The 27,475-nt window shown below is 43.7% G+C and overlaps 2 protein-coding genes across 7 annotated transcripts in view; one reads left to right on the top strand and one right to left on the bottom strand.

The window, feature by feature from the left end:
* TNS2 (tensin 2) overlaps window positions 1-4,476 on the top strand; it is a 135,633-nt gene extending 131,157 nt beyond the window's left edge. For all 4 annotated transcript variants that reach the window (XM_083169625.1, XM_083169627.1, XM_083169628.1 and 1 more), the window contains one exon: window positions 1,048-4,476. In XM_083169625.1, the coding sequence (XP_083025751.1) occupies window positions 1,048-1,189 (142 nt within the window). In that variant the 3' untranslated portion in view covers window positions 1,190-4,476. The remainder of the gene's footprint in view (window positions 1-1,047) is intronic.
* A 1,257-nt stretch (window positions 4,477-5,733) lies between these two features.
* SPRYD3 (SPRY domain containing 3) lies at window positions 5,734-27,208 on the bottom strand. 3 transcript variants are annotated; one of them, XM_083169622.1, is made up of 11 exons: window positions 27,123-27,208; window positions 26,451-26,586; window positions 21,109-21,184; window positions 15,178-15,302; window positions 12,918-13,053; window positions 12,610-12,798; window positions 12,369-12,518; window positions 11,221-11,278; window positions 10,584-10,703; window positions 10,332-10,498; window positions 5,734-8,887 (listed from the first exon to the last, which is right to left on the bottom strand). In XM_083169622.1, exons 2-11 carry the CDS (start codon window positions 26,576-26,578, stop codon window positions 8,753-8,755), a joined length of 1,284 nt encoding a protein of 427 aa, XP_083025748.1. In that variant the 5' UTR covers window positions 26,579-26,586; window positions 27,123-27,208; the 3' UTR covers window positions 5,734-8,752. The 3 variants fall into 3 exon arrangements, with proteins under 3 accessions (XP_083025748.1, XP_083025747.1, XP_083025750.1); XM_083169621.1 differs by lacking the exon at window positions 27,123-27,208 and adding an exon at window positions 27,025-27,117; XM_083169624.1 differs by lacking the exon at window positions 27,123-27,208 and adding an exon at window positions 27,029-27,049.
* Window positions 27,209-27,475: the final 267 nt, after the last annotated feature.

Here is a 27,475-nt window from a genome sequence, read left to right as displayed (position 1 = left end):
AGCCGCCCTCTCCGAGCAGGCTTCGACACGCCTTCGTTCAAATGGGGATGCCCAGGGTTCTTTGGGTTTTCCCGTTTTTTGGGGCTTTCCTAGGAAATGCTTGGCATTCCCAGGGTTCAGCCCACTATCCGCCCCCTTACCACCCCTGTCTGTGCAAACGCCTCATCAGTATAATACTTGCTGAGGGCATGTGCATGGTGGGTCTGCACATCCGTATTTTTGCCCATACACATGCGCAGACCCGCAACATCGGTCCTTGCACCGAATTCGCAGGAGACCGAGTGGGTCTGAATTGGGCCCTAAATGTGGACTAATGGAAATTGTTTAAGTGGGATGGAAATGGCATACCGGCAGTCAGGATCCCAATGGCCAGAATATGGACTGAGCCTGGTAAGCATTTTAACCATAACCCACCACTTCCCTGGCCTGGCCTAACCATCCCCTTGGTAGTGGCTAACCCTAATTGTGACCACTGGGATTCTGACTGCACCGTGTTTGAAGAGGGGTGAGAGCGTGAATGAGACAATGAGAACCATGATGGGGAAGATTGTGGTGATCGGGATGGGAATAAACATGGGAAATATGTTCAATTGGACTGAAGGCCGCCCTAGATTAATGCCTACCGTTCCATTAGCAAAAATAGTACAGGATTCATCTTAAACATTGAATATGACCGAGTTATACAGGATGAGTCTCCCGTATACGGAATACAGTGTTTCAGCGTATCAGAGACACCTTTACGGTATGCAAAGAATCATACGTAACCAATCCCGATTGGCGTTTTTGTGGATGGTAAACCTTGCCCCGAAGCATGGCGAGCAAAGTGGTATACATGAAAAACTAATGACATGTCCAACCATTTCCATGTCGACCTTTTGCCTGTGTTGACATTGTGCGTGTTGACCATTTAGTGTCAACCTACATAATGTCCGCCTTTTGACTGTTGACCCTTTATATCATAACCCAGTGACTTACTACTGTACATCTTCATGCTCAGCCTGAATATTGATGTATAACGTATTGCTAAATGTGATCTGTGCTCTGCAGGGTGTTTGGTTTTGTGGCCCGGAAAGCTGGCAGCGCAGCAGAGAACGTCTGCCACCTCTTCGCTGAACTGGACCCAGAACAGCCAGCATCAGCCATTGTTAACTTCATCACTAAAGTCATGCTGGGCGTACATAGACGGTAGTAGTACAAGATGGGAGTTGTCCGATTGTACCCAGTGCTTGTGTGTGTGCTAGGGAGCCAAGAGGTGACCTGTGCAAACCAACAGATGCTGCCATACTTACAGGCAGACAAACCATGCCGTCAAAGTTATTCGTAAAAAAAAGTGTTACTGTCTCTTTACGTCACATGCGGTTGCGGTCCCCTTAGAGCATGGTGCTAACATGGAATGTGATGGGTGACAATTTTGTCAGCTACATGCTAAGAACATGAGTAGTATGTATGTGTGACTGCCACCATCCTGTGGTGACAGTGTGTGCAGACTAGATGTATATATTTCTGCATTATCCTGACTTATCTAAGTGCTCGTACTCCATAGCCTCGTCAAACAAATTGCACATTACAATGACTTTTTATTTGATAATGAGCACATTTATTATGAGGTCTATAATTTGGGCTATCGTGTTACACCATAAAGTCCCTCCTTTTCTCCCTTGTGCGTGCTATTTACTCTCCTAGTAATCTGGCTACATAAGATGTTCTACTACAATCTGCATTGTGATTTAGTTGGATACGTGTGCGAACTGACAGTATTAGCTATATTAAATGAGTAATCAAAGTCCAGTATCAAGGAGGTGGCAATAGAGATTGAGCACCGCTGTCCTTACCATGTTGGAGACTAGCAGCTCCTGCCACAGTCATGATCGGTTCATGACCTTCTTTAGCACCAATCTCGTGTCCTAAACAAACTTGAGCCTTTCCAAGGCAGATAATACTGCGCCCCTACCTTGATGCTAGCACAGAAGGCAGGGATGATCTGGCTTCTCTCCCCAGTGTACTCCTCTTCTCCCCCAGCAGGTTGCTCTGGCTCCACAGAGTGTGCATCACCATTTTTTTTGTGCCGACTTAGGTAGGGAGCTAGGCCAGCTGCCCAGTGATGGGGTGGCTCAGGGTAAGATGGCAAAACTTGGAGTTGGAGACTGTGGTGCCAGCTGCAGAGACCACTCCAGTCACTTGGCACATTCAGTAGGTACCAGCTCCATCAGATACGTGGTGGCTACTTGTGCGGAGTGTTGGGCAGTGATGCCAGTGCTGGGCAGTGATGCCAGTGCTGGGGCTCAGCATAAGTGTGATTTATCACAGACTCCATTTCCATTTTGTGTTCATCAGGCTGTGGCCGGGCGGCTGAGCCCATCTGCTGCATCACATCAGGGAGGCTGCTAACTTTCCTGATCCCCTAATCCGCTCCTTTTCTCTGCTTAAACCAGGTTCCACCTTTCAGACGCAGAATATTCAGGTCACGGCCAGGGATGAATCCCCAGGGGCCATGCAATGGGTTGACCCTTACTCGCCAAGCCATGGCCTGTGTTGTCTGGACAATATGCAGAGTTAGTGGCTCAGTGTGAGAGGTCCATCATTCAATGTTACTTGCATACCCTTATTGCTCCTGGCCACTGCCATGGAGGAGGAGCGGTATCTTACTTGTGATGCTGACACACCTCCATGTGGGATGGGTCAACCCAGCACCACACTTTTTTTTTTTTTTTAATAAGGAACAGAACATTCCATCCACACCTCTTCGCGTAAGATAACGGGTATGTTGTTCTTCATGGCATCAGTTCTCATTACTTATCTAGGCAGGCACCATGTAAATGTAGAATGTTCAAAACACCAGTTACTGTAGTAGCTGGGCAATCTAACAAATACAAATCACTCAAACACAGATACAGAATACACTGTGAGGTTAGCAAAGAATAGGTACTGAAACAATCTTAATGAATTAACTCTCAGGATAGTATCGGATGTGTATGGAAGGAACTAAAAAATAAACTACTGATCTACAGCCAAGGATCCAGAGGGCTACAGGAAATGTGTTCTGTGGACAGAGCAGATGAAAGTGGGACAGTTTACTATAAAAGGGAAATGCAATGTTTGGAGGAAATGAAGAACAGCCAAATACCCTCCACACAGTCTTGGCTATTGAAGGTTCAAGGTTTTGTGCTAAGAAACTGTTCCATCTTCTGGATGTTCCACAAGCCTTGAGCAAATCCTGAAAGATGTACAAGTAAATTGTACTGTATAGCTGAGTGTCTGCTCATCTATTCATTCATGAAGGTTGATTGGTCACCCAACAATCCTAAGTGAGTAAATCTAATGGAAGGATGAGCATATTAACAGTAAGTTTAGGAATGAATCCTAATTAATCAAATGCAACACTGTAAGTTAACCTAGAAGTATTTACAGAAACGGTTCTGTAAAGGGAACAATATACCTTCAAGATGAAGTGATGGGTCAGCAGGTACAACCATCACTAGATGATGGCATTATGCTTAAGCCTGCCATACCTATCACACAGGATGGAGAAACAATGTGTGCAGTAAAGATTCTATAAAATGCATTTGGTTTACCCCAGGGGTGGGGAACCTCAGGCCCGGGGGCCGTATGCGGTCCCCGTAGCCAGTCTGAATGGCCGGCCTGACCACCCACCCACCCGCCTGGTGGCTTTGCCGGGAGTCAAGTGCAGGGGAATTCTTGCGAGAGGTCGGTAGTTCTCACAAAATTACTCTTAATCAACAGCAGCGGGAGACTGTCAGTCCTATTCAGCAGCAGCCCCCGGAGCATGGAACTGCTGCAGCAGGACAATTTGTAAAACTTTTTTTTTTTACATATGGCCCCTGACAATTAAATGACCTGGACGCATTTTATGTCAACTAAATCAGGAATTCAAAGTATTCTAAAGAAGCAGGAGCTCAGTTGTTTGGGGGGCTATTACCCTCCAGTGATTCCGGCTAATAGGATATCAGCCATAGTGTGTACCCAGCCTAACTGTCATTTTTCAAACCCAGTCTGTAAATGACCAGTCTATGAATTATTATTCAAAACAATTAAATAAATAGGACTCAACAGAAAACATGTAGCACTGCTTTAATTAGGGAGGGGTGTAAGCAGTAATATGGAACACAGCATATAAATTACAATTCTATTTCTAAACTGCCGAGCACAGTGCCGACTATATTCCAGGTACATTAAGGAAAAGTAATATTTATACCCTAAAAAACATTTTGTTGTATTTAAAGGGTTACTTGTCACCTAAACGCTTGTTGTGGTCATTGGTTGCTTGTACATTATAGGCTCTAAGGTCCTTAATATATTTTCCCCATAAAGCCTCAATGCAGTGTATACAGATAATTAGACATCATTAACCAGGCATCTAGGAGATGGTAAGCTTAATGTGAGGGCAACCTGCTCCATATATATATATATATATATATATATATATATATATATATATATATATATATATATATATATATATAGTTGCCAGGTAAGCGGCACCCGGACACTGATCAATGAGGTAAACCAAACGTGGATGGGATCAAACGTTTTCGAAGTTTATTCACTTCTTCATCAGGAGGCATCCTGATGAAGAAGTGAATAAACTTCGAAAACGTTTGGTTTACCTCATTGATCAGTCTCCGGGTGCCGCTTACCTGGCAACTCTGTCTGGATACCGCGGTATCTTAAAAGCTTGGCACCGGAGCCAGTATATGTTTTCTAGTTTGGAAGTGCTGCCCCACCACCCTTCTATATATATATATATATATATATATATATATATATATATATATATATATATATACACACACACACAGTGGTGGTGTGGCACTCACGACTCTTACTCAGATACATAAACGGTATGTGGCATACCGTTTATGTATCTGAGTAAGAGTCGTGAGTGCCACACCACCACTGTCTATATTCGCTCTTGCCGAGTTGTGGAGGCACCGACCGCCTATTGCTGCCATTATTTGGAGTGCCGGACCCTACGTTTGTGTATATATATATGCCATCCAATCACAGAAAGGGGTACAGTTCCACATAAGGTTAACGCTACGCATTAACTTCCGTGATCGCAATAGAATTACAGGTGACGTAACTTGCCGCATCACCCCCAATCCGTTTCAGTATACGTGCCTAAAACATTAAACTAAAAACCTGTTCATGAATGTAGCTGATCATACAAGGTATGACTGAATTTATTAAATGCTAGTATACTTTATTATGTACACTTATTGTCCAGTTAATATACCATTGAGTCATGTGACTGCAGCCATGTTTGTAAAATGATTGGAATTCCTGCACAGAAAGTTCTCATGTTAAATGTTATCATATAGAGGTATCAAGGGGGAGATTGAGAGACAAACCATTAACAGTTTATTCTACAACCTAAAAAGATTTGTTTGCCAAGAATGACGGGAGCCTTCTATAGAGAAATATATTGACTATTTATAACATATACATAGCATATGTAATATATATGTAATAAACTTGCAAGAAGCACTTGCGCTTTTATATATTATAGTTGGAATAGAAAGATATTTTAATTTTCTATGCAAGCTTAATGAATCTTTTATCAAAATGTTTATATCATGGAAAGAAAAGAAAATGAACATGAATCTGTAATAAATACTTTTATCCAAGCTGGTGCGTATCCAAATTTATTTTTCTTAAATATGAAGTCATTACAGTTGTAGAGATAATTAACAACAACTTCAGAGGACACAAACATTTAAATAGATCTGTGTTTTATTATATGCATATAAACATGAATATTGATTATGTACAGACATTGTGATATGTTCTAGTGCAATTTGGTGGAACCGTAACAAAACCAAAATGGTCAGAGGTGGATCTGAGGAAGTGGGTGGCATATGCAGCAGACAGAGCAGAAACAAGACTTGTCAATGGCGTCTTCAGCACCTGAGAATACCGTATAACCGCTCAGTCCCTCGGCACATTAAAGAGACAGTGTTGTCTATAGTTACAAAGACATAGAAACTCCTAATCTTAGGCATCATAGTTACATGTGAATGAAGTGACCACACTTGGCCTCTTCTTTTCATAGCTACAGTTACAAACTTTGGGGTTTAAATGCAAAATGGGTTTGTTCCAAGCAGGATAGCTTACACAAGGTAGAAATGTTTTTGTGGTCACTATTGGTGTACCGAAAAGGGTCTAGTGCACTGATTGGTAGGTATGTTCTAAGCATCCTAGGGAGATTAATGCAATGGCACCTCTTCACTCTTGACAAACATAAAATACTAGTTACCAGCCAGTCAAAATGACAGAACCGTAATGTCATTGCCAGCAGGGAGCAACACTTGAATTGATCAGTTGGGCACCATCTGGTAGCCTCCAGCATGCAAAACGCTTGAATTCCACCCATAAGAGTGAGAAGCAACATTAGCCTTTATATAGGATTTGTAAAACAAACAAACAAAAAAGGTTTTGATTTGAGGGGGAGGCACAATTTAACTACAGTATTTACAGCTGCATAAACCAAATAAGATGTTCGATCATTTAGAAGGACTGTGTGCAGGGAAATCACATTTTGGGGGAAAGATTAAACTCATCCCCAAATATATTGTGTTTTATGTGGCGCTGACAGCCCCTATAGGTAAACTACACGAGAGGTCAGTGCTACATAAGTAAAGCCCAATCACTGTTTGCGCAGTGCCTATGTCAGGAACCACTACTCCTCACCATAGACTCACAGCCCCCCAGTATGGCCAATGTGCTCTCCCCTTATGGAGAGCTTCTGCACATACCTGGATGTGTTTGGGAAATCCGCTTTGACAATATACATATAACTCAAAACCTTCAGTTCCCATGAGGAATGCTGTTTGCGGTATAGTAACACACAGGTTACTTCACTATCGGACAGTATTTTTAATTAAACTTAAAAAAAAAAAAAAGACTAAAATGACAGTATGTGCCCCTCTTTTAATGATATATGGAATGTATCCTAGCATTAAGTGTTTTACTGCCTGTATACAATGGTCAATGCAATAGCTTTATCTTCCCATCAGAGGGAGGCATCTAGAACAGAACCTAAAACTGTATGACTGCTGTGGAATTACAGCAAAGCATCCTGGGACTTCGCCTGGCTGATTCATGACGGGAGGGAGCATCTAAATAAGCAGATTTTAAAAACAGACATTATCCAGGATAAAAAAAAAAAAGTATAAAATAATATATCTTCAACTAATGTGTGAAACCAAATTCTAGTACAAGAATGCTTTTTGAATCCTTAGATTATTCATTTTTTGGTTCCAATAAACAGAATTGACATAATAAAAAAATGTAAAAAGGCATTCTCTAGAAATACTTGGGATTCCGTAAAAGTATGTCTAGTGCCCCCTGCACCACAGTCCCTTCTTACCTTTACACAGCCCTTGCCGATAACCCACATGGAGGCAAGCAGCCGGCAGCTATCGCCTCTCCATGTCATCAGCCTATGTCTTGTGTAGGGGCGCTGCAGAAACGTTAGCACCCTAAGAGTACTGTAATATCTGTCAGTCAGTGTTCTGGGTAACTCTTAAATTATGGAACACTAGGTGGCCAACCCTAGTCCTTCTTCTCCAGGGAAAGACGAGATACAGCATCATTTAATTTTTACACTGTGCCCAAATTGCACCTTTACAAAGCAGCCCTGAGAACGGACTGTGAGAGACAGATACTGACGGGACATTGAGACGTGTAACGAGAATTAGCAGCAGAAGAAGAGGTAGATATGCCATGTTACATATACATTGATGAGAGATATATATATATATATATATTATATATATATATATATCACATGGACACAATGCTCATGTTGCGGCACATAAATTTCACTCTGAATAATAGCATCAGAAAAAGACAACACACATTCCTTGTCATGTATGATTCATACATGTAGAGAGAAGGCTTTACGCATAAAGAGATAAGTGCTAGAACAGATCTATCCAACGCTGGCCGATGAGCATAGGGTCCATTTACGCTCTTACAGTGAGTGGTAGGTGCATATTGGCCATAATACGTTTATATTAATGTGCCCTGCAGTCATTCTATGCAGAGGTGGTGACAGAAAGCTCTGGGAAAAACCACTGGTGCTCTTTCAAACAGAGATTCATCTGTGTAAGAAGAGCGGTGAATAGTGCCCTAGGCCATGGAGGATGTCAGTCTACTCAATATATATTATTTATATAGAAATAGATTGCACCAATAGTGTGACCCCCCTCCCCGCAACAGGAAGGAAAAACTCCACATTGATTTGACCACTGCATGTACGTGACGCTGATATGTAGACACGTAACTGACCCAGTGAAGAGAAGCACAGGACCACTGTGTGACTGCTTCAAAACCTTTTCTTGTGCCACAGCAAAAGCAATATTCTAGCTCAGGACTGAATGACATGTCAGACTTATGTAAATCTGAGGAGAAATCCCATTAATTTCAGCAGTTTTGCTCCTTGGCTGGAGTTACCACCCTGCGGGGTATAAGGTCGCCATTCTGTGTAACAGGCCACCGCGCAACATCCTCTCTTGTTTCCTGTCCCGTTAGGTCTCCTGCTATACCAGAATGTACAGGCATGAAGTGATGCAGAGCCCACAATAACAAGCAAGGGCCAATGAGATACATTTCCAAATACAAAGAAGCACTATCACAAGCCCACGTGCAAATCGTGCATGACCGGGGGTGGGGGTGGGTGTAAGGGAAAGATGGAAAATGAATCCAGTGTGCTTTTGCCACAGTCACACTTTCACCCACTCAATGGGTGCAGGTCCACTTTCACTTTCTCTCCGCTGCTCAGCATCCCTATGGTCGGATAGAAGCCCCCCTGGGGCAGGATGGATTCCTTCTTTCCTATGATCTTTCCATTCCTTGTAAAGAAGACCTGAGGTGGAGAGAGAAGGAATTATAGTGTCTCACAACGCTGAGTCACAGCTACACTTCCAAACACAAAGATACAGAGAAAGCATTTCCATTCATTACTTAAGGGGCATACACACGTAGAGATGTGTGCTAAGCTATTTAGGGTAGGTGATTTCCCTGTGTCCAGATCTCCCATGGGGAGCACATACACATGTTAAGCAATTTTGCTTAAGCAAAAAAAGGCCGGGTAGCAGTTCAGAATGAGAGACCAGTGTCTCATTCTGTACACACTGATAGATTTTCAGTCACTTGCTTAGCAATTTGACTAGATTGTGACTGCATGCACTGACTTAGTTAGCAGGAGATATTTATCTCTTGGAGCATACACACAGAGATCTGTGCTTACTTTTTAAGCAATCTAGTCAGATTGCTTAGAAAATAGCAAACATTTGCTCTGTGTGTATGCCCCTTTAGAAGAACACGTTATACAGCTTTCAGGAGTGAAAGTTTTAAATGGAATACATCACAAAGCACAGACAACAGCCTAGAAATAAGGGGTTATTCAGACCAGATTGCTTCTCTGCTAATTTGTAGATCAAATAGCCACCACCCTGCCAGAATAAAACCCACACTGCGAAAGGCTTATGTAAATATTGCAGATAAGCTGCAACCCCATCATTGTACAATTGTTCCGGTGTGCAGTTTGCATAGCCCAGGACCTACTTGGCAGATGTGATAGAAACAGGCTGATCATGACTGGAGCTGACGTCACACACCCTCCCCGAAACCGCCTGCCTTTTTCCTGACACTCCCAGTAACCCCCCCCCAAATGCCGGCTACCCGCAAATCAAATTGTGAACAGCTTGCAGTTAAAAAGGCGCTAGATTTCATCATTGGATCGATAATCGGGAAGCCTTTGAATTCACAGCCCAGCGATCATGTCTGAATGACCCCCCCCCCCCCCCCAAGATAGAATGCCACAGAGAAGAAAGACTGTACTGCCATAATTGTGCTCATTAGTGTAAGGTTAATTTAATTTGTCAAAAATGCAAATATGGTTTACAAAGTGTTTACTTCTCCTTCACAACATGTTGTATCCACTGCAGGAATTCTCCCTTCTGCCAATCACACTTATGGGGTTATTCAGTAAGGATCGCATAAGCACAATCTTTCTCAAATGGGGAAAGCCATGTTGCACTGCACGGGGCAGATGTATTATGTGCAGAGAGTTAGATTTGGGTGGGTTAATTTGTTTCTGTGCAGGGTAAATACTGGCTCCTTTATTTTTACACTGCAATTAATTTTCAGTTTCAACATACCTCACCCAAATGTAACTCTCTGCACGTTACATCTGCCCCAGCTGCAGTGCACATGGTTTTGCCCATTAGAGATAGATTTTTGTTTTGCAATTCTGAATTACCCCCTTATTTCAAGAAGCATAAATCATCTAGTATTACAGAACTCACCACAACTTTCCTGCCCTCATGATCCCTCTCAAGGTCTTCCTCTTCATCCTCTTCTTCCTCCTCTCCATCTTCATCCTGCTGCTGCTCTCGGCGGAGATACATAACATTCCTAACCCCGCGGGGCTGCAGCCTCAACTCCTTCATGTCGCTACTGTCGTCACTTTCTCCTGTGACAGAAATATATAGTGGTGTTATCGTGTGTGTGTGTGTCAAACAGGTCACCATCCCCAGCAAAGCGAATACATTTCCTACCTTCACTGTCCAGGATATAGTCCCTTGGAAACATTATTCCACAGCCCATGATATCTCCTTTATAGCAGCGTGGGCCAAATGGATCCCCAACCCCGCTTCCGTGGAATATCTTCCCATCATCTGTGATGAAAGATGCATATCAGTAACACAGAGCTTGCACCCCTCTGTATTACCAACCCCCATCTCCTTCCACTTTATCTCTTCACCAGGCTTAATACATCTGCCCCACTATGAGAGAATGGGGCAGATGTATTAAGCCTTAACAAGAGATAAATGCAAGGGTGATAAAGAGAGATAAACATCCAGCCAATCAGCTCCTTACTGACTTTTTTCAAACACAGCCTGTAACATGGCAGTTAGGATGTGATTGGCTGGACTTTATCTCTCCTTACCACCCTTGCATTTATCTCTTGATGAGGCTTGATACATCTGCCCCAGTATAACTACATCCCCAGAGGGGTGGAGCCACCAGCCTGCTGTATATTCAATGATTAATATTCTTTAGCCAAGGCCTGTGATTTGTAGAATACGCTGAATGGATCAGTTTTGAATTAATTATGTATTTCCCACTAATGAAGACTACAATTGAAATTATACTTCACTTATTATTGTTCCTACAAAGCAAAAAGTTTATTACCTGCATGATAAGCCACAGATCCGCGGCTCCACCCCGGGTGTCTGTTTTTCGGGTAATCCTGTTAAAGAAACAAAATAAAAACATTACAAAATAAATAAATTGTAAATCATGTTAATTGTGATTTTAATGTTTTGAATGAAAGTGCTTCAGCCTTACTTGAGTCCAAAAGGAAATATCAAATAAAGGGGTGTACACACGGGGCAATTCTTCCAAGCGATTTTGACTACATTGTCGCTTAGGGTTGCCTAAATCACCACTTGTGTACACAGCGGGCGATAGCGATGCACAGCCCAGCTATCGCCCGGTCAAGGAGAACCCTTTTCTCATCACACCTTGCTGGACATGAATAGTGAGTGTGCTGTCTATAGCGCCACACTACAGAGATTAATTGAAACACTTGCTTAGAGATTTACTAGGACACTGTCCAGCTGTGCAGGCCGCCATTAGAAATCATGATTAGAAATCATTGATGGTTTATGGCCGATGTCGAATAGTTTTTACGCTGATGGGGGAGAACCAGATGGTTTTCCTCATCGATGTCAGGCTTAAATGAATAGTTTATTTTTTATTTTTTCATTAAGGGGTATAGCTCCACCCCCGTATTTTTATTGACTCATAGGCCAATTTTTCAAAGCAAATGGATGACCATTGATATGTAAAAACATCGATGGTCATCCATTGCATACTTATACACCATCGATGGCCTGTTGCACTTTTGCCATCGATGGCAAAGGCAATGATGGCCATCCCTAAAATACAGCAACACACTCTGGGTCTAATTAAGACCTAATCACAGGACAAATGTGTTCTCAGAATGGCAGATGTAACATGTGCAGGGAGATTTTGATGGGTTATATGGTTTCTGTGCAGGGTAAATACGGCCTTCTATATTCTTACACTGCAATTTCAGTTTGAGCACACACCCCACCCAAATCTAACTCTGTGCACACGTTACATCTGCCCCACCTGCACTGCAGCATTTTGGGAACAAATCTGTCCTGCGACCAGTCTGAATTAGGCCCCACGTGCTGGATGCACTCCATATGATTATACAATAAGATATAGACTTATTAAATCACAAATAATAATTAAAAAAAAATAAACCATAAGAGAAATAATCTTTACTAGTCCTACAAATAAGTTCTTACCCGTCTTGCCAGTCCCAAGGCTATATAGCATTTCTCCCCGGGGTCCACAATTTCCACCTCAAAGTAATGACTCCGAGTGCTGAGAGAGCGACGAGCTTGTGCCAGACCCACGTCTATTATGCTCTTACCCTTCCCAATGTACTCCAGGAGCTAGAAAGACAGACCGAGATAAGAGACATACTGTATAATGAATATGAGAGATGCCTGGAGCGGACGGAACCCAGTCACTCAGCTGTCTTACCGTTCCAGACACTCGGACATCATATAGCCTCCCCCACTCATCCTCATAGCTGTCCACCATCATTATGCTGTCATCATCCTCACTACTAAGCTCAGCATTTAGATGAAGGCGTACTTCCTCTCCCAGAGAGTGCATCCCTACGGCTGGGAACAGGCCATCAGGAGATAAGGGCATCACCGTACTACCGACCTGCAGGAACAGAAACAGACAGACATTTGCTCCATAGTACTACAGGGTTCATCTCTGGGTGTCTTACAAACAAAGCTAAAGATAAACCCACGATAGGAACTGCGAGGGCTCTTTCTTACCCGTTTACCGTTCTTGGTGAAGAAAATCTGAGCAGTCTGCACATGAAAAGAGCTGGGTTCTATGCCACAACCAATCCGATCTCCTGAACTGCACTTTGTACCGAATTGTCGTCCTTTTGCCCGCCCATTATACAGCCTGAAAGAGAGTTTCTGGTCAGATAGATAGTCTCCAGTTCTACTAGATACTTCTAGCCTGAGCTGAACGAGTGGAATCCTGCCTACAACTAGGTAAATGCTTTCGGCTTACGACTAAATCTAACTCTGATGAGATCACAGCGATGACCTGCAAGAACAGACGCTGCCTCACCAACACTAATGACATAGATACCATCCTGCAACCTGAACAAACTTTGTCAATGCAGCTTGGAGAGCACACTGAACAAGTTCATACTTTATTTGACCTTTCGCTAATGGAAACCGGTATCCAGTCCCTGGGTCGACATGGACTAGGCAGACCACTAATGGTCAACACCTAAGAATGATCAACAATGAGAGTAGGTGTAGACCTAGTCACTCAACCATTAGTAGTCAACCTAGACATTGTCTATCATCTATACCAGAACCAGGGGCAGTACGGATGATGTAACGGTTAGTATTACTGCCTCACAGCACATGGGTGTGATTCCCACCATGGCTCTAACTGTGCAGAGTTTGTATATACTCCCCGTACTTGCGTGGGTTTCCTCCGGGTACTCCGGTTTCCTCCCACAATACAAAAATATACTGGTAGGCTAATTGGCTCCCACCAAATTAACCCTAGAATGTCTGTGTATGCATGTACACGTGGTAGGGAATATAGACTGTAAGCTCCACTGGGGCAGGGACTGATGTGAATGTTCAAATATTCTCTGTAACGCGCTGCGGAATATGTGTGCGCTATATAAGAAACTGTTAATAAATAAATAAATAAATACATATCAGTTTTTAATTACTGGTTCTTGGGACAGACGCTCTTACTACGCATTACAATGGTCTGTAGCACAACTTATGTAAATAGTATGGTACCAGCCAGGATTAGCTGTAGGTCCAGTCTATAAAGCAACTGCATTGCTTACACAGATCGGCCTAGCAAATTAATGTAAACCTAACAAGTCTACATTGGCGGACTACTCCATTGAGTAAAGGAACATTTTATAGTTAGAATGCCACCAGCCAATAAGGCACATGCATTATTTGTTTCCTGATGTAGGACTATTTCACACATTTTTATTACTGACGTTCTACTTCTGTATAGGCATCTATCAGGTGTTATAGAGAGAGTGGTGTTATAAAAGTTACAGAGTATGATGGAATTAATACATTTTAGTGCAAGTCTGTTGCAGGAAAATACCTGGCGGTATGTGTGGGTGGCGTCATAATGGGACATCGCTGTACAAAACAAACGTCAATTTAGCATTCATGTCCTTAGCAGTCCATGCTTTGTTAGAGGGTAAATTAGAATAAGGAAAGGTAACCATATCTTCTGGGAAACTGGTGCCAACTGGTGTAGGGAGGCAGAAGCAATAAGCACCAATGTAATTGTACTGTGTAGAAATCATGTTTGAGTACAAGGCTGCGGCCTAATTCAGCAGCATTCCATACGTAAGAGAGCAGTCTCCCACTTCTATATACAGCGCATATACAGAACTAGGCATCTGGGTAATGACATCACTCAGCTCTAGAACATCCACAATATGGTATTACGGGCTCTGCTAAAGCTTTATGCACAGGACAAAAGCCGTGCGCTGAGGAGGGGGTTTAACAATAAAAAGTCAAAGAAAGAAAAAAAAAAAGTAAGAATTCCGATCAAGGACTTAAAATAACAATTTGTAAAGGTTTATTTTAGGATGATGTGAAAATAACCAGCCAGCTTCCAGCCCATTGTTTAAGAGAAGTGAAAGACAGGAAGCTTCCCTGACGCTTTATATTGGCGCTAAGGGGCAGAAGCTTCCTTAGACATCACGTCTGGTTTATACTTAAAGTTAACAGAAGGTGATACATTATATAAGACATACAGAGTTATTACATTTCAGATATACATGACCCTCCTGGCTAGGAACATACCACCAGCTTGCATTATGTACGGTGTTATGCTACATTGTTTGCCCGCCTCTATTCCAGCAAGGATTTCCTTCTAGCAGAAGCATAGTAAGCATGAAATCCTTTAATCTGCACATAAAACAACTTTTACAAGACAAGATGTCATACTGCAGACCTTTCTACACCCTTCTAATGCATCTTTCCTTTTCAGTCCTTACAAGTTAATACATATATGACTTACTTGCCATCATCCGCGTGGTATGCCACGGAATCCGGCAGCCACCCTGGCTGATGATCCAGACTGTAATATTGTGGCACTAATCCCACAGCAATTGTCCCTCGCACACCACGATCCACAATGGACACCTAGAGTGACAATGGCGGTCAATACTCAACACGGTAAAACACAGGTTACGCGTCTCGCACAGACAGCTTCTGGGAAATACATCAACTAGATCAGATACCTTAGTGTTGCCAAGTGTACATGAGCGAGACACTGACCATACTATTACAGTTATCACACGGTATACGGTCGACACGCCTTGGGTCGACCACAGAAGATCAACAAGGCTTAGGTTGACATGGTTAAGGTTGGCACATGCTGACAGGCAGTATTTCATGCCCTACCATCCACAAGGGCGTGGAGATAGAACATGATAGTGTGTCGAGGGTAGCGAGACACAGAGCTCGAAGCATGGCAACCGTAGCGAGCCATGAGAGGGGACGCGGCACACTATCGGTGTCCATGTTGACTGTCGACATTCGGGACGAAAAAAAATTAAAATCATGTTGACCCATTGACTGTCAACCTTCCCATTGTCGACCTAATGCTTGTGTCAACATTTTGACCCTGTCCACCTTTTTCATGGGTCGATCCAATGCATGTCAACCTTAATTTGGTCAATCCATTGACCCATACCCTATCACACAAGGGTGTTCTTACTAATGGAAGAGTTTCAAGCAATGACTGTAACACAAGTGTCAGCACAGTTCCAATGTACACTCGGCAGGCAAATGATCGCTCGATTTTATGTAATAGCCATTCTGCGATCTGACACTTTCTGCGTGGAATGTTTGTTGGCACTCAGCAGCGGTGCGAGCATTAGCAAAATGGCTGCCCCAGAGAACTATGAGGGCGGCAGTTAAGTGTATAGCGTGGACCGGAAAACAAAAAACTGTATCTGAGCGCATGACCTGTGGTGGTAAATGGCTACTGGATGCTTGAGCGCAATGGAGTCTCTGCCACAGTATCACATTATGGACAGTCTGAATAAGGGGCCACTTCACATGGCCTCTCAACAAACAGTAACACTGCACATTGTCATATGGGCCATTATCTGGAAGCCATTATGATCTGCTGTAAACAGGTTTAACACACAACAATTGGCTCAGGAACACAGTTCATCACATTTGGGCTGTTACTGCCCACAGAACATACAGACAGTAGAAGGAGAATTGTCAAAAATATGATGATTAGCAACACCTCGTTAATGAAGATGGTCTTCAGGGGTGATTTTATATACCTTCAATAGGAGTTACAAGAATAGGAGACCAGTCACTGTAGGATTTAAATGTTAACCAATATAATGCTTTGTGCTTTGGTCAGTGTGAAAACCAGAGAGAACCAATGATAGACAATCCCCATCCTTTAACTAGACATTCCCTCACGCAAGGCTGCTTTAGAAGGGTGCCACATTTGCCAAATCTCAAAGTGGCAAAATGCAACCTGCTGGAATTGTGGCGCTCTGCTAACAGCCTGCCTCGTACCCTCCCCACCCATGGGCTGCAGTGACCCGCAGGTGGGCTACAACTTACTGTTAAATAGATGACATAAGCATAGAGATAAGATATGGCAGTACCTCCATTAGTGCTGCCCCAAGAGTCATTCAGACTATGCCACACCTCTTTCCGAGCCGGCAAACCCATTTTCAGGAGCAAGCACCGCATGAAGCCCTGCCCGCACATCAGTGCCCTGCCCCCATTCTGCCAGGAATTTGGGAGGTATGGCATAGTGCTCTTCTGGATCAGCTACTACTTTCTAATTGCTGTTTAAGTGTCCTTACTGCTGGCTTAACCCATCCTTTAATAAAAGAGGTTCCCAATCCGCTCACGTCTTCCAGGTCATCTAGTGGAAGCGCATGTATATTCATAAACGCACTGACACATTTTAAAAAGTCAGCAGGTGAAGCTAATTATATCACTTGTGATTCTTTGAGGAGCCCTGGACAACATGAGCTGTAGAGGACCTGAGAACATCCCCGTCTACCAAAACTACAATTTCATATAAAGGTCTCACTCTCTCGACATTCAACATCTGCTGCACAACTCTGCAAATCCTTCAACTGGTGTGGTATAGCGATGTCACAGTCAGTATTCCTAGTGTTTATTCTAGCACCCGCAATCTTTGAAAACCCATGCAGTTCCTGTTCCCTGCCTGGGGTGTCTCGGTCTGCTGTGGTGTTTCTAGCACAGGTCTGGTTTGCATATCATTGCTGATCTACAGACCACACTGCGCTAGAAGCACTACAGCAGACCACGACACCCCAGGCAGGGAAGAGGAACTGCAATGGTTTTCAATTATAGCAGGTGCTAGAATGAACACTAATACCATTATTGGAATCTCGACTGCCGGTTCTCCGATAGGGCAAGCACATCGATGGCTCTCCACAGGGGCTATTCTGGCTCTATTGAGGGGGGGGTCCCGACTGTCGGGCATTTAACAGTTTGGATTCCAATGTCGTAAGCGGATCGTCGTAATCCCAACTGACGGAAGGTCATCCGGCACCCCCATTGGAACACACACACACACACACACACACTCAACCAAAATACGGTGCCATCATGTGACTGTCGAAATCAAGAGGTCGTCCAAGTATGCCCATATCATGATCTTTTGCTTCCTTAATTTTTCTATCAGCACCACAAGGACCTTAAAAACTCGTGGAGATGAAGTGAGGCCGAACGGAAGGCAAGTGAATTGGTAGTGCCCTTCTCCTATGCAGAATCTCAGGTATTTTCTGTCGTCGAGTGCAATGGGAATATGGAGGTAAGCATCTTTCAAATCGATCGATACTAAATAGTCGTTCTTTCTGAGACCCATCAGGATAGACTTGGTGGTTTCCATATGAAATTTTTCTTATTCGGTCGTTCAGACTTCTTAAATCCAGTATGGTTCTGAAACCTCCAGAAACCTTGCTTATAATGAACAGACGGGAGTAAAAACCTAACCCCTTTTCTGTATTTGGGACTTCCTCGACTGCCCCCGTGTCGACTAGTCCTTTTAAACTTATTTTCAGAGCTTCATTTTCTGTCCTCAAAAGAGGAAGCTTGGAACTTAAAAATGTTGCCATTCTTGAAATTCCAGCCGGTACCCCGTGGTAACCACCTCCAGCACCCATCTGTCTCGAATGGTTTGTTCCCAGACATGAGCAAATTTTAACAGTCTTCCTGCCACTGGGACCTGCTCCACAGGATATGATTTGTCACAGCTTTTGACCGGATCTGGATTTTTGCCCCTCTTCTTGACAGATTGGCGAAAAAACGCTTTGGTCGTACCTGAAGCATACCTCTCACGAAATGGCCTACCAGGCCTATATGATCTGGCTTGTCTGAACGACTGTCGCAGAATAAGCGGGAAATCTTCTCCTTCTGTCCTGTGGCAATCTTACGGGCTTTCCCCCCCACATTCTCTGGATCATCTGATCCAACTTGCTCCCAAAAAGAAATGCCCCTTCATATGGGAGAGTGGCCAGTTTGTTTTTGGAGTGGGAATCAACTTTCAACTTCAACCATAGAGCCCTTCTGGTTACAACACCTGATGTTAGTGACTTAGCCAAAAAGTCCAGAACATCTAAGGAAGCTTCACAAATATAGTCCACGGCTAACTGGACTTGGGCCAGATTCTTACTGATCTATTCACGTGAAGTTCTATCCTGTAAATCTTCTTGCAGCGAGGCACACCAGATTCTAAGCGCTCCAGAAAGAGAGGCTATGGCCACGCCTGATTTCATAGAAACTAAGGTAGAAAAAAATATATAACCTTTTGAAGGCGCTTTCCATTTTATTCTCCATTGCGTCTTTTAAGGATGTTCCATCCTCTAAAGGAATAGTCATCTGCGTAGTAACTTCAGACACTGCCGCATCAATCTTTGGGATGCTACACCACTTTAAAAAGTCCTCATCATCAATGGGAAACCTCTTATCAACTCTCTTAAATGACCCCACTCGTTTATCCACATTAAGCCATTCTTTTGCCAATATGTCCTTGACGACTTTGTGTACGGGAAAACATCTGCCTTTCTTTGATATATCCTCAATAAAGGCATCAAACTCTGAATTACAAACAGCCAGTAAAAACAGAGTTTTATAGAGGTTTAACACCATCTCCACTAATTCCAGTTTAAACAATCGCTCATCCTCCAAAACGTCACCGGATTCTGCACTAGAATCACCAGACCCTTCCTTATCAGAGTAAACTTCTACCGATCCACATTCTTCCTCTCTATCCAAACTGGTCTGTGACCTAGATCTTTTAGTACTCAGAAACTCGTCTTTGGTCACAAAATTATTTTTCATCCAGCTCATCAATTCAGTAATTTCAGATGACACACTAGGGCCTGTTTCTCCTTTATTAAGGCAATCCTGGCATAAAACCTCTTCTCCTACAAATGATTTATCACAAGATGGACAACTTTTGGCTTTCTTTTAGGTGCTGAGGGCACACTACAAAAAGAAAAAAGGAACTACTAACCATCTAAAAACCAGCAAAGATGAAGAAAACTAGTCCTCCAAGAGGACTTACCTGGGCAGCGGTACGTTTTGTTTTGGAGAGGCTTCCTCCATGTTTTAAGAATCCAAGCAGCACCTCAGCGCCTATTACACCGGCCAGGTGCTTAAATACCGGCACTTCCAGTATCTGGAACGCAGGCCACGTGCAGAGAGTGCGCCCACCGGAAGTGTGTGTCATCCTCCTTCCGGCACTAGTTCCCTGCGACAGCGGCTAGAAGAACACCGCCACCCACATTAACCACGCCGGACATGCCCCCCCCGCGTCCCAGCAGCTACGGAGCTTCAAGGGGACACATGCACGGGCCGGATATCTACGGGAACGGCCCCGCCAGTCCCGTCGCCAAGCGCACATACAAGGGTGAGTCCATGCTGCCAGCCCGGACATATCTAAGGCACCGCCAGCCCTGTATTGCATAGGAGGGGGAAGAGTCCATGCCACCGGCCCGGACCTAGATAGGGCAAAGCACCGCCATCCCTGCACTGCCCAGGGTCCAGCAGCATAACCAGCTTGCTGGACTTAAAAATAACAAACACTAAACTAACTACCTGTTTACAGACAGAGGAGACAGGAAAAAGACTATGGATACTAGGGAGGTGCTCAGCTATATAGGGAGAGGAAGAGAAGGAGCTAAATCCTGGGGAAAAAACTACCTGTCTAATTGGGAGAGAGAGGGATGAACCCAATGTAATGGCTGCCATGAAGTATGAAGAAGGAACGGAACGGATAGTGTAAATCCTTTGGATAAAGTAGAAAGCTAATTGTGGTCAGTATTACAGTCTAGAACACATCACCCCCATCCCACCAATTTCAACTGTATTAAAAGTGTTGCCAAAGAAAAGAAAATTAGTTATTTAGGGTATAGCGGGTGATTCAAAAGTCACAGTTTACCCTTTTGTTTGAAATACTGTGCAGGAAATGGGGAGAACTTAATACTCCAGTAAGGGATGGGTGAGGTGGGCTATCATTTAGGGTATGTACCAAACATACCTTACTGGAGTACTCCGTTCTCCCCATTTCCTGCACAATTTCTCAAACAAAAGGGTGTACTGCGACTTTTGAATCACCCTGTATCAAATTTCCTAATTACCCTGATTTTAATGTATGTAGCTTAATACTAACCCACAAAATCTAAACCTCCAACAGGGATATTCAGCTATGAGCTAAGGGGCAGAACTGCTACTGCATCTTGCACCCCTCCCCTGCCCAAAGCTACTTTGCAAACCAATCAGGGTGCAAACAATTTTGTACACGCTCTTGCTGCCGTAAAGTGCAGCTGCTGCCGCACTGATTAGGCCAGGGGAAGACCTTCTGGTCAGGAGTGTCCACAATACGACCACACAATTACAGTACAGATACATTAAAGCTGTGGTTTGTAAGACTCACCTCAAAGTAGTTGTTGTCTTTACTTAGTGGTCGTGGAGCTACGTAGCAGCCTACTTCCCCTGAGTTCCCGTGGTAGCTGTGGAGAGAAGAAGTAAGCGATCACCGAAATGAGCATCCGTCCGGGCAGCACAGACTGCTCTGATCACAAGGAAAATCTCATTTGTATCGATGGGAACAGTTAAAAAAAAATAAAGGACACATTTGATGTACATAAGGGACTTCATTAGAAATGCTGTTCAATAGGTATTGTGCCCAGAACTCATTAAATATGGAAAGGAGCTGCAATTGTTAGGCCAATGTGACATTTCAACGAGAACAATTTTACTGCAATGTTTTCTAAAACATACTGAAGATGCTGAATGTTTTCTACTTTAGAACTAGGGAAGTCTTTATAGATATGAAACATGTTCCTCATGCTATTAATTAAGGCAAGAGACAGGAGCAGAGTGAGGGGCCAAGATTCCATTCTCCTCACAAGCGCCAATAAAATTTCATGTGCGCACTGAATCAGGAGTGAGCAAAAAAGGGCCCTCCGGCTGCTGAGGGACTACAAATCCCAGCACACCCTGCAGAGTTCTAGAATGCGCCGAAAGCAAATCTGGGGCGGGGCATGCTGGGATGTGTAGTCCTGCAGCAGCTGGAGGAATGCTTATCGCCCACCCTTGAACTGGATGCATGAAACGCAGTGAATATCACAGAGAGGATAATAGATATTAGCTTCCTTCTAAATATAAAGGTGAAGTAAATGGTAGTTAAGGTGCTGAAATTTACACTTCGGTGAATTTCTGATCAACTGCTATGGTCCATTTATTTAATATATGGTGCAAGACCCATGTTGTATCAAAGTATTTATATAAAGCTAAAAATAAACATACACAATGTCAATTATTAAAATAACATAATATAGAATGGTAAAGTACAATGTTAAAAATTAGATAGTTGGCTTCCCAGTAATCTTTAGTGTTTGTTAGTAGCAGTAGAGTTATAGCAGTCAAGCAGTCAGGTTAGTAGCATAGACAAGCAAGGGTTAATTGTATACCGTTATCTTCAATAGGTCAGCATTTAGATAAAAGCTGAAATGATTTGTAGGTATATTTATAGTTTCTTATATAGCGCAGCAGATTCCGTTGCGCTTTACAATAGTAGACAGTGATAAAACAAACTGGGTAACAACAGACAGACTTGGAAGTAGGAGGGCCCTGCTTCAAGCTTACAATCTATAGAGACATATGAGGGAAACACAAGGACAGGCACAGGGGCGTAACTAGAACTGTGTGGGCCACATAGCAAATTTTTGTAAGGGCCCCACCAGCACCATTTTCAAGAAAGAAAGAGCAAGGGAGTCAGGATGAGAGACAGGGATTGAAAGATGGTTTCATGGACAGAAAGGGAGAGAGACACAGTAATGTTGGGTATCATCAAGAGAGGGGAGAGACAGAGTGAGAGATGGTGTTAGGGAGAGAGAGTAGGTTTCAGGTAAAGAGAATGAGAGTGAGCGGAAGGAAAGAGAGTGAGATGGGAAGTGTGGGAAGAGAGGAAGGGAAGAGAGAGAGGAGAAAGAGTAACTATGACAAAGATATAAAGAGAGGGGAGATGGAGGGGGAAGTAAGAGAAAGGAACAATTACTTGACAGAAAGTTGTAGAGACTAAGACAGTAGAGCAAGTTAACCATGCTTGGGATAGGCATATGACTAGCCTTACAAAGAACCAAAGTTCAAACGGGCTGAGATTGCCTAAAGCATAAAAAGAGGCAGAATAGATGGGCCAGGTGGTTCTTATCGGCCATCCTACGCCGATACAATCGCTACGACATGGGAAACTATGCGGGATCAGATGCAGAGGGCTTCCTATGTGTAAATGTGTATAGTCCCCCATATGCAGAGCTATTCATATCTATACATCCACTAAAGTAACAGCCATCACCGGAAGCGTGCATTTACACCAGCCTTGAACGAGAGACCAGCCAGATATCAGACAGATCTCTGTGCAGCTCCCAATTCCGCCTATATGCCTGCAGAACATTATGGGAGTGAGCCAATGGTTTATCATGCCCGTAACTGGCATCAGTCTGATCATTGGCATTTATTGGAGATTAGGCATAATCCCTGATACCATGAAATTCACCCAAAACGGGTGTAAAAACTACTGATAAAAAACAGGCTGACTTGTCCTAAGGACAATTCGGACCCAACTTCCCTTGAGCTCTCCCTGCAGCTTCCAGGGAGGGTTCATATACAATTTGGCACTTGATATGATAAATCATATGCGATTAATCACAAGTTACTCCCAGGGAGCTGCAGGATAATTACCAAAATAATAATAAAAAAAAGGAATGGGCGGCCGCTGACTCTTTTGCATTAAAATTTTCGGTACTCTTTACTTAGAACGGCGCCCACGATTTTGATCGTGGGCATCGTTAGTAAAAAATTGCGGGTATCGCATGCACTAAAAAATCGGGTGCAATGCGACCGACGCGATGCCCGCGATTTCCCATAGAGAACAATGTTAAATGTCTCAATTGACCCGATTTTCCTGTTCAATGCCTCAATTGACCCGATTTTTCCATAGGAAACAATGTTAAATGGCCCACAGAGGCCAAATAGGAACCCTGAAGTGTGAAATGGCCCCCACAATTGTTAACGCCACCCCACGATCAACGTGAACCCGAAGCGTGGCGAGCGGCGGCGGTACGCGTCCTACGACCTTTTCATACCCCCACTATCCACGTCGGCGTGGAGTTGAGAATAGAAAGTGTGGCGAGCCCGAAGCGTGGCGAGCCCCGTGAGGGGACGCGGACAGCTGTGAAGCCCGCAAAGGGAACGCGGATGCCACGCTTCGGGCTCGGTGGCTCGCTGCGCTCGCCACACTTTCTATTCTCAACTCCACGCCGACGTGGATAGTGGGGGTATAAAAAGGTCGTAGGACGCGTACCGCTGCGCTCGCCACGCTTCGGGTTGACGTTGATCGTGGGGTGGCGTTAACAATTGGGGTGCCCATTTCACACTTCAGGGTGCCTATTTGGCCTCTGTGGTCCATTTAACATTGTTTCCTATGGAATAATCGGGTCAATTGAGGCATTGAACAGGAAAATCGGGTCAATTGAGACATTTAACATTGTTCCCTATGGGAAATTGCGGGCATCGCGTCGGTCACATCGCACCCGATTTTTTAGTGCATTCAATGCCCGCCCTTCTAGGTAAAGAGTACCAAATTTTCAAATAGCCTGCACTCCACCACAGGGGAAGCAAAGCAGAGAGAGCGCCTCCCCAGCACGGGGGCTTCCCAGCTATGCATAGCTGCGTGGACTGTATCTGATGCGATACATCGCGGGTGCTTATTTTATGTGCAGCCCAATCTGCGCATCAATTAGGAATTGATTCATACGCATGCGATTTGGGACAATTTCACCAGATTTCTTGGCCCGAACTGCCTGAATTGGGCCTAAATCGTACAGTGTATATGAGGCCTGTGAAATAGCTAAATTATGGAGTTTTTTTTTTCAAGGGGAATACCCTATTGGGGTTTAAGCAGGTGGTTTCGGAATTATGTTTCAAGAAAAGTTTAGAGTTTTGGGAGTGTCTAGATAGACGGTCAATAGGTAGACACCAAAAGGTTGATAAAGACCTGCACCTCTGTAAGTCCTGGGTACGCCCCCATTAATGAGGCTGAAGACAGGGGCATTACCCCATCAGTGATGTAGAGGGGCTAGAACACCCCATTAGTGACAACAGCAAGGCCCATTCCTCCTTCTCGGTGCACCCGCAATCCCGACGCCCTGCCCACAGCGGGAACACTATAGTGTAGTGCACACCCTCGCATAGCTCACTATGATTACCATGCTTAGGGCCTGGTGCCTCGCTCCTCACACTTTACAATCCACATGGATCCTAATTGGGAATGGAAAAGTATGAAAAGTCCAGAAATAAAAAAAAAAAAATAAATAAAAAAAAAAATTGTTAACTCATGTCAACATTTTCATGTGTCAATCATTGCAATGTAGACCTTTTCCTAATGTCAACCTAGTCACTGCTGACCTATTAACGGTCGAACCATCATCGGGATTTTGTCTGAATATACACAGAATGAGATCCCCACTGAGGTATCCGATAATGCTGAAATACCGATTGGTGCATCTTTATATCCACCATCAAAAATTGTACCAACTCTATGGCAGGTGCAGTTCTTCTGTCAGAATATGCTCTCCTATGTGAGTAACATTCCCATGACTAGCCCATAAGATGGAGCATCTGTGACAAGCCTCCTCCCTGTCACAGAACACAAACCTCCACTGTGTTTTCCATACATTTCTTAGCCCTCCATCTATCCACCTCAGACGCAACTCTGTGTGAGCATGCTATCTCAACACATGCGCAGCAAAAAAAAAAACACTGGTTAATTGGAGGTGCTTGCAACCAATTAGGCCCAACAACTGCCCAATAGGATATTTCTAATAAGGATTAGTTAGATTTTGTGAATCAAATGTTAATATTACTCTGGCAATTTTATGTTTTAATGGTTAATTTCAAATACAGCAAAACCCCAAATAGCCAATGTAAATAAGTTATCTACTCGGGGCCTGTGGGTGATCTAAGACACACATTGGCATTTGGCAAAGTTTCACAAATTCAAGCATTAAGAATGAATATTCTCTACAAGGAAAAATAAATCACATATAGCAACACACAAAAGGTAATAACAGCTCAGAATACAGAAAATGGAAAACTAAACAAAAAGTACCAAAAACCAATAGATTACATGTGCAAAATAAAGAACCAGGGAGAAAGGTAGAATTAACGTGCAGATTTATGTGTTATACTTTCACAGGCATGCAGTAGTCGATCTTTCAGCTCCAACAAAATGCCTCTGGGCTGACAACTTGTACACTTCTCATCAGGCTGAGTCACTGGAGACGGTCACACCACAAAATAATATTATGTTCCTACCCAGATCGTACATTTTTCTATTCTGACTAAACACCTGGAAACACATCCTTTGTATGGTAACAAGGAAGTAGAGGAGTAATAACCAGCGTAACAAGACCAGCATGCACAATACAGTAATAAAAGGTCATAAACAGCAGCTGAATTTAAAAGAGGCAGGTAATACCCGTCGGGTGGCAATTCTATGCAATGGCGGAAAGAAGAAAAAAGCACAACTGTCCACATCAGGAATCAGATCAAACCATTTCCAAAGCTCAAAATAAAGACTAAAAGCAAATATCAAACTGGGATCTATTGTCAACACCACCTCATTCCTTCCTAAACGTTCTTAGGCCAGGGAACAGGTGACAGGTGCAGTGCCCAGAAAGAACATCACCCCCAAACCCGAGGGCTGTTTCCCACCTGAGGGTATCCCCATCTACCATAATGTGCTTGGCCCTCTCCTGGTAACGCACAGCTCGCACCTCACGGATCTCCCGGATACGGCGTCTCCAGTTGAGGAATCGGTAGTGGAGGTTCAGGTCATCCATGTCTTACCCTGGAAAAGGTCAAAGGAACAGTTTTTAATTCAGGCAAACTGGTCTCTCGGCTGGTGATCATCATCTCGACACGTAGTTCCACAACAGCCACAGAATCTCTCTCTGTGTGTTATAATTCCCCCAGATGCTTCCAAGTCCTTGGCAAAGAATGCTCACACCTTGTTCAACATCTCATACAGATAATGACATCACTAGATACACCCCAATCTCAGGTAACCAACTCCTGTATAATAACATGTGTTCACAGCTTGCACTAAAAGGGTGATCAGAGATAGGGGGGTGTAAGTGGGTGTGTGTATGTATGTATATATATATATATATATATATATATATATATATATATATATATATATATATAAAAATCAGGCTCCCTACACTCCAGGGTACTAATCTGTAATCAGTCATCCGCTCACTTACAGAGCCCTTCCATATCTTACCGACCCCATCTTTCCATAATCCGCCACCACATGCCTGCTGCGCCTCCACACCCACACACACTCTGCAGCAGCATATGCCCACATCACAGCGCTCCTACCTTCCGCCATGGATACCATCAGTCACTACTAGTTCTCCCCACTCTCCGCAACACAGCCAATCACACGCCGAGCGCCTTTCACTCGACCAATCAGCTTCCTCGGCTGTGAAATATCCGCGGGCGCAGCAAATCAGGAGCTCGGTATTCGCTAGGGAGGCGGGCAGTGGGGGCATACGCTAAATTTTCCCGCAACGTATTCTAGAGAGACAAGCGTTGCTGTCATCTTTTGTCTCCATCGCACCAGCCATTTTGTCAGTGACTTTGGCATATTTCGTACCGGTAAATTTTAAAGTAGGGCAAAACCGTATGTTCCGCGCTGGAGACATTTAGGAACAGATGTAGAGTATATCTTT

This window comes from Crinia signifera, chromosome 2 (genome assembly GCF_055691185.1).
Source record: "Crinia signifera chromosome 2, ASM5569118v1, whole genome shotgun sequence".
Lineage (NCBI taxonomy): Eukaryota > Metazoa > Chordata > Amphibia > Anura > Myobatrachidae > Crinia > Crinia signifera.
This window is presented reverse-complemented; position numbering and strand designations above follow the sequence as displayed.

Excerpts from the sequence above, each read along its gene's own strand:
- SPRYD3 (XM_083169622.1), bottom strand. The coding sequence starts at position 26,578 with ATGGATGACCTGAACCTCCACTACCGATTCCTCAACTGGAGACGCCGT. Across the intron at positions 11,279-12,368 it reads CCTTGGGACTGGCAAGACGG|GATTACCCGAAAAACAGACA; the intron begins GTAAGAACTTAT and ends TTTCTTTAACAG. Across the intron at positions 10,704-11,220 it reads ATCTGTGGCTTATCATGCAG|ATGATGGGAAGATATTCCAC; the intron begins GTAATAAACTTT and ends CTTTCATCACAG.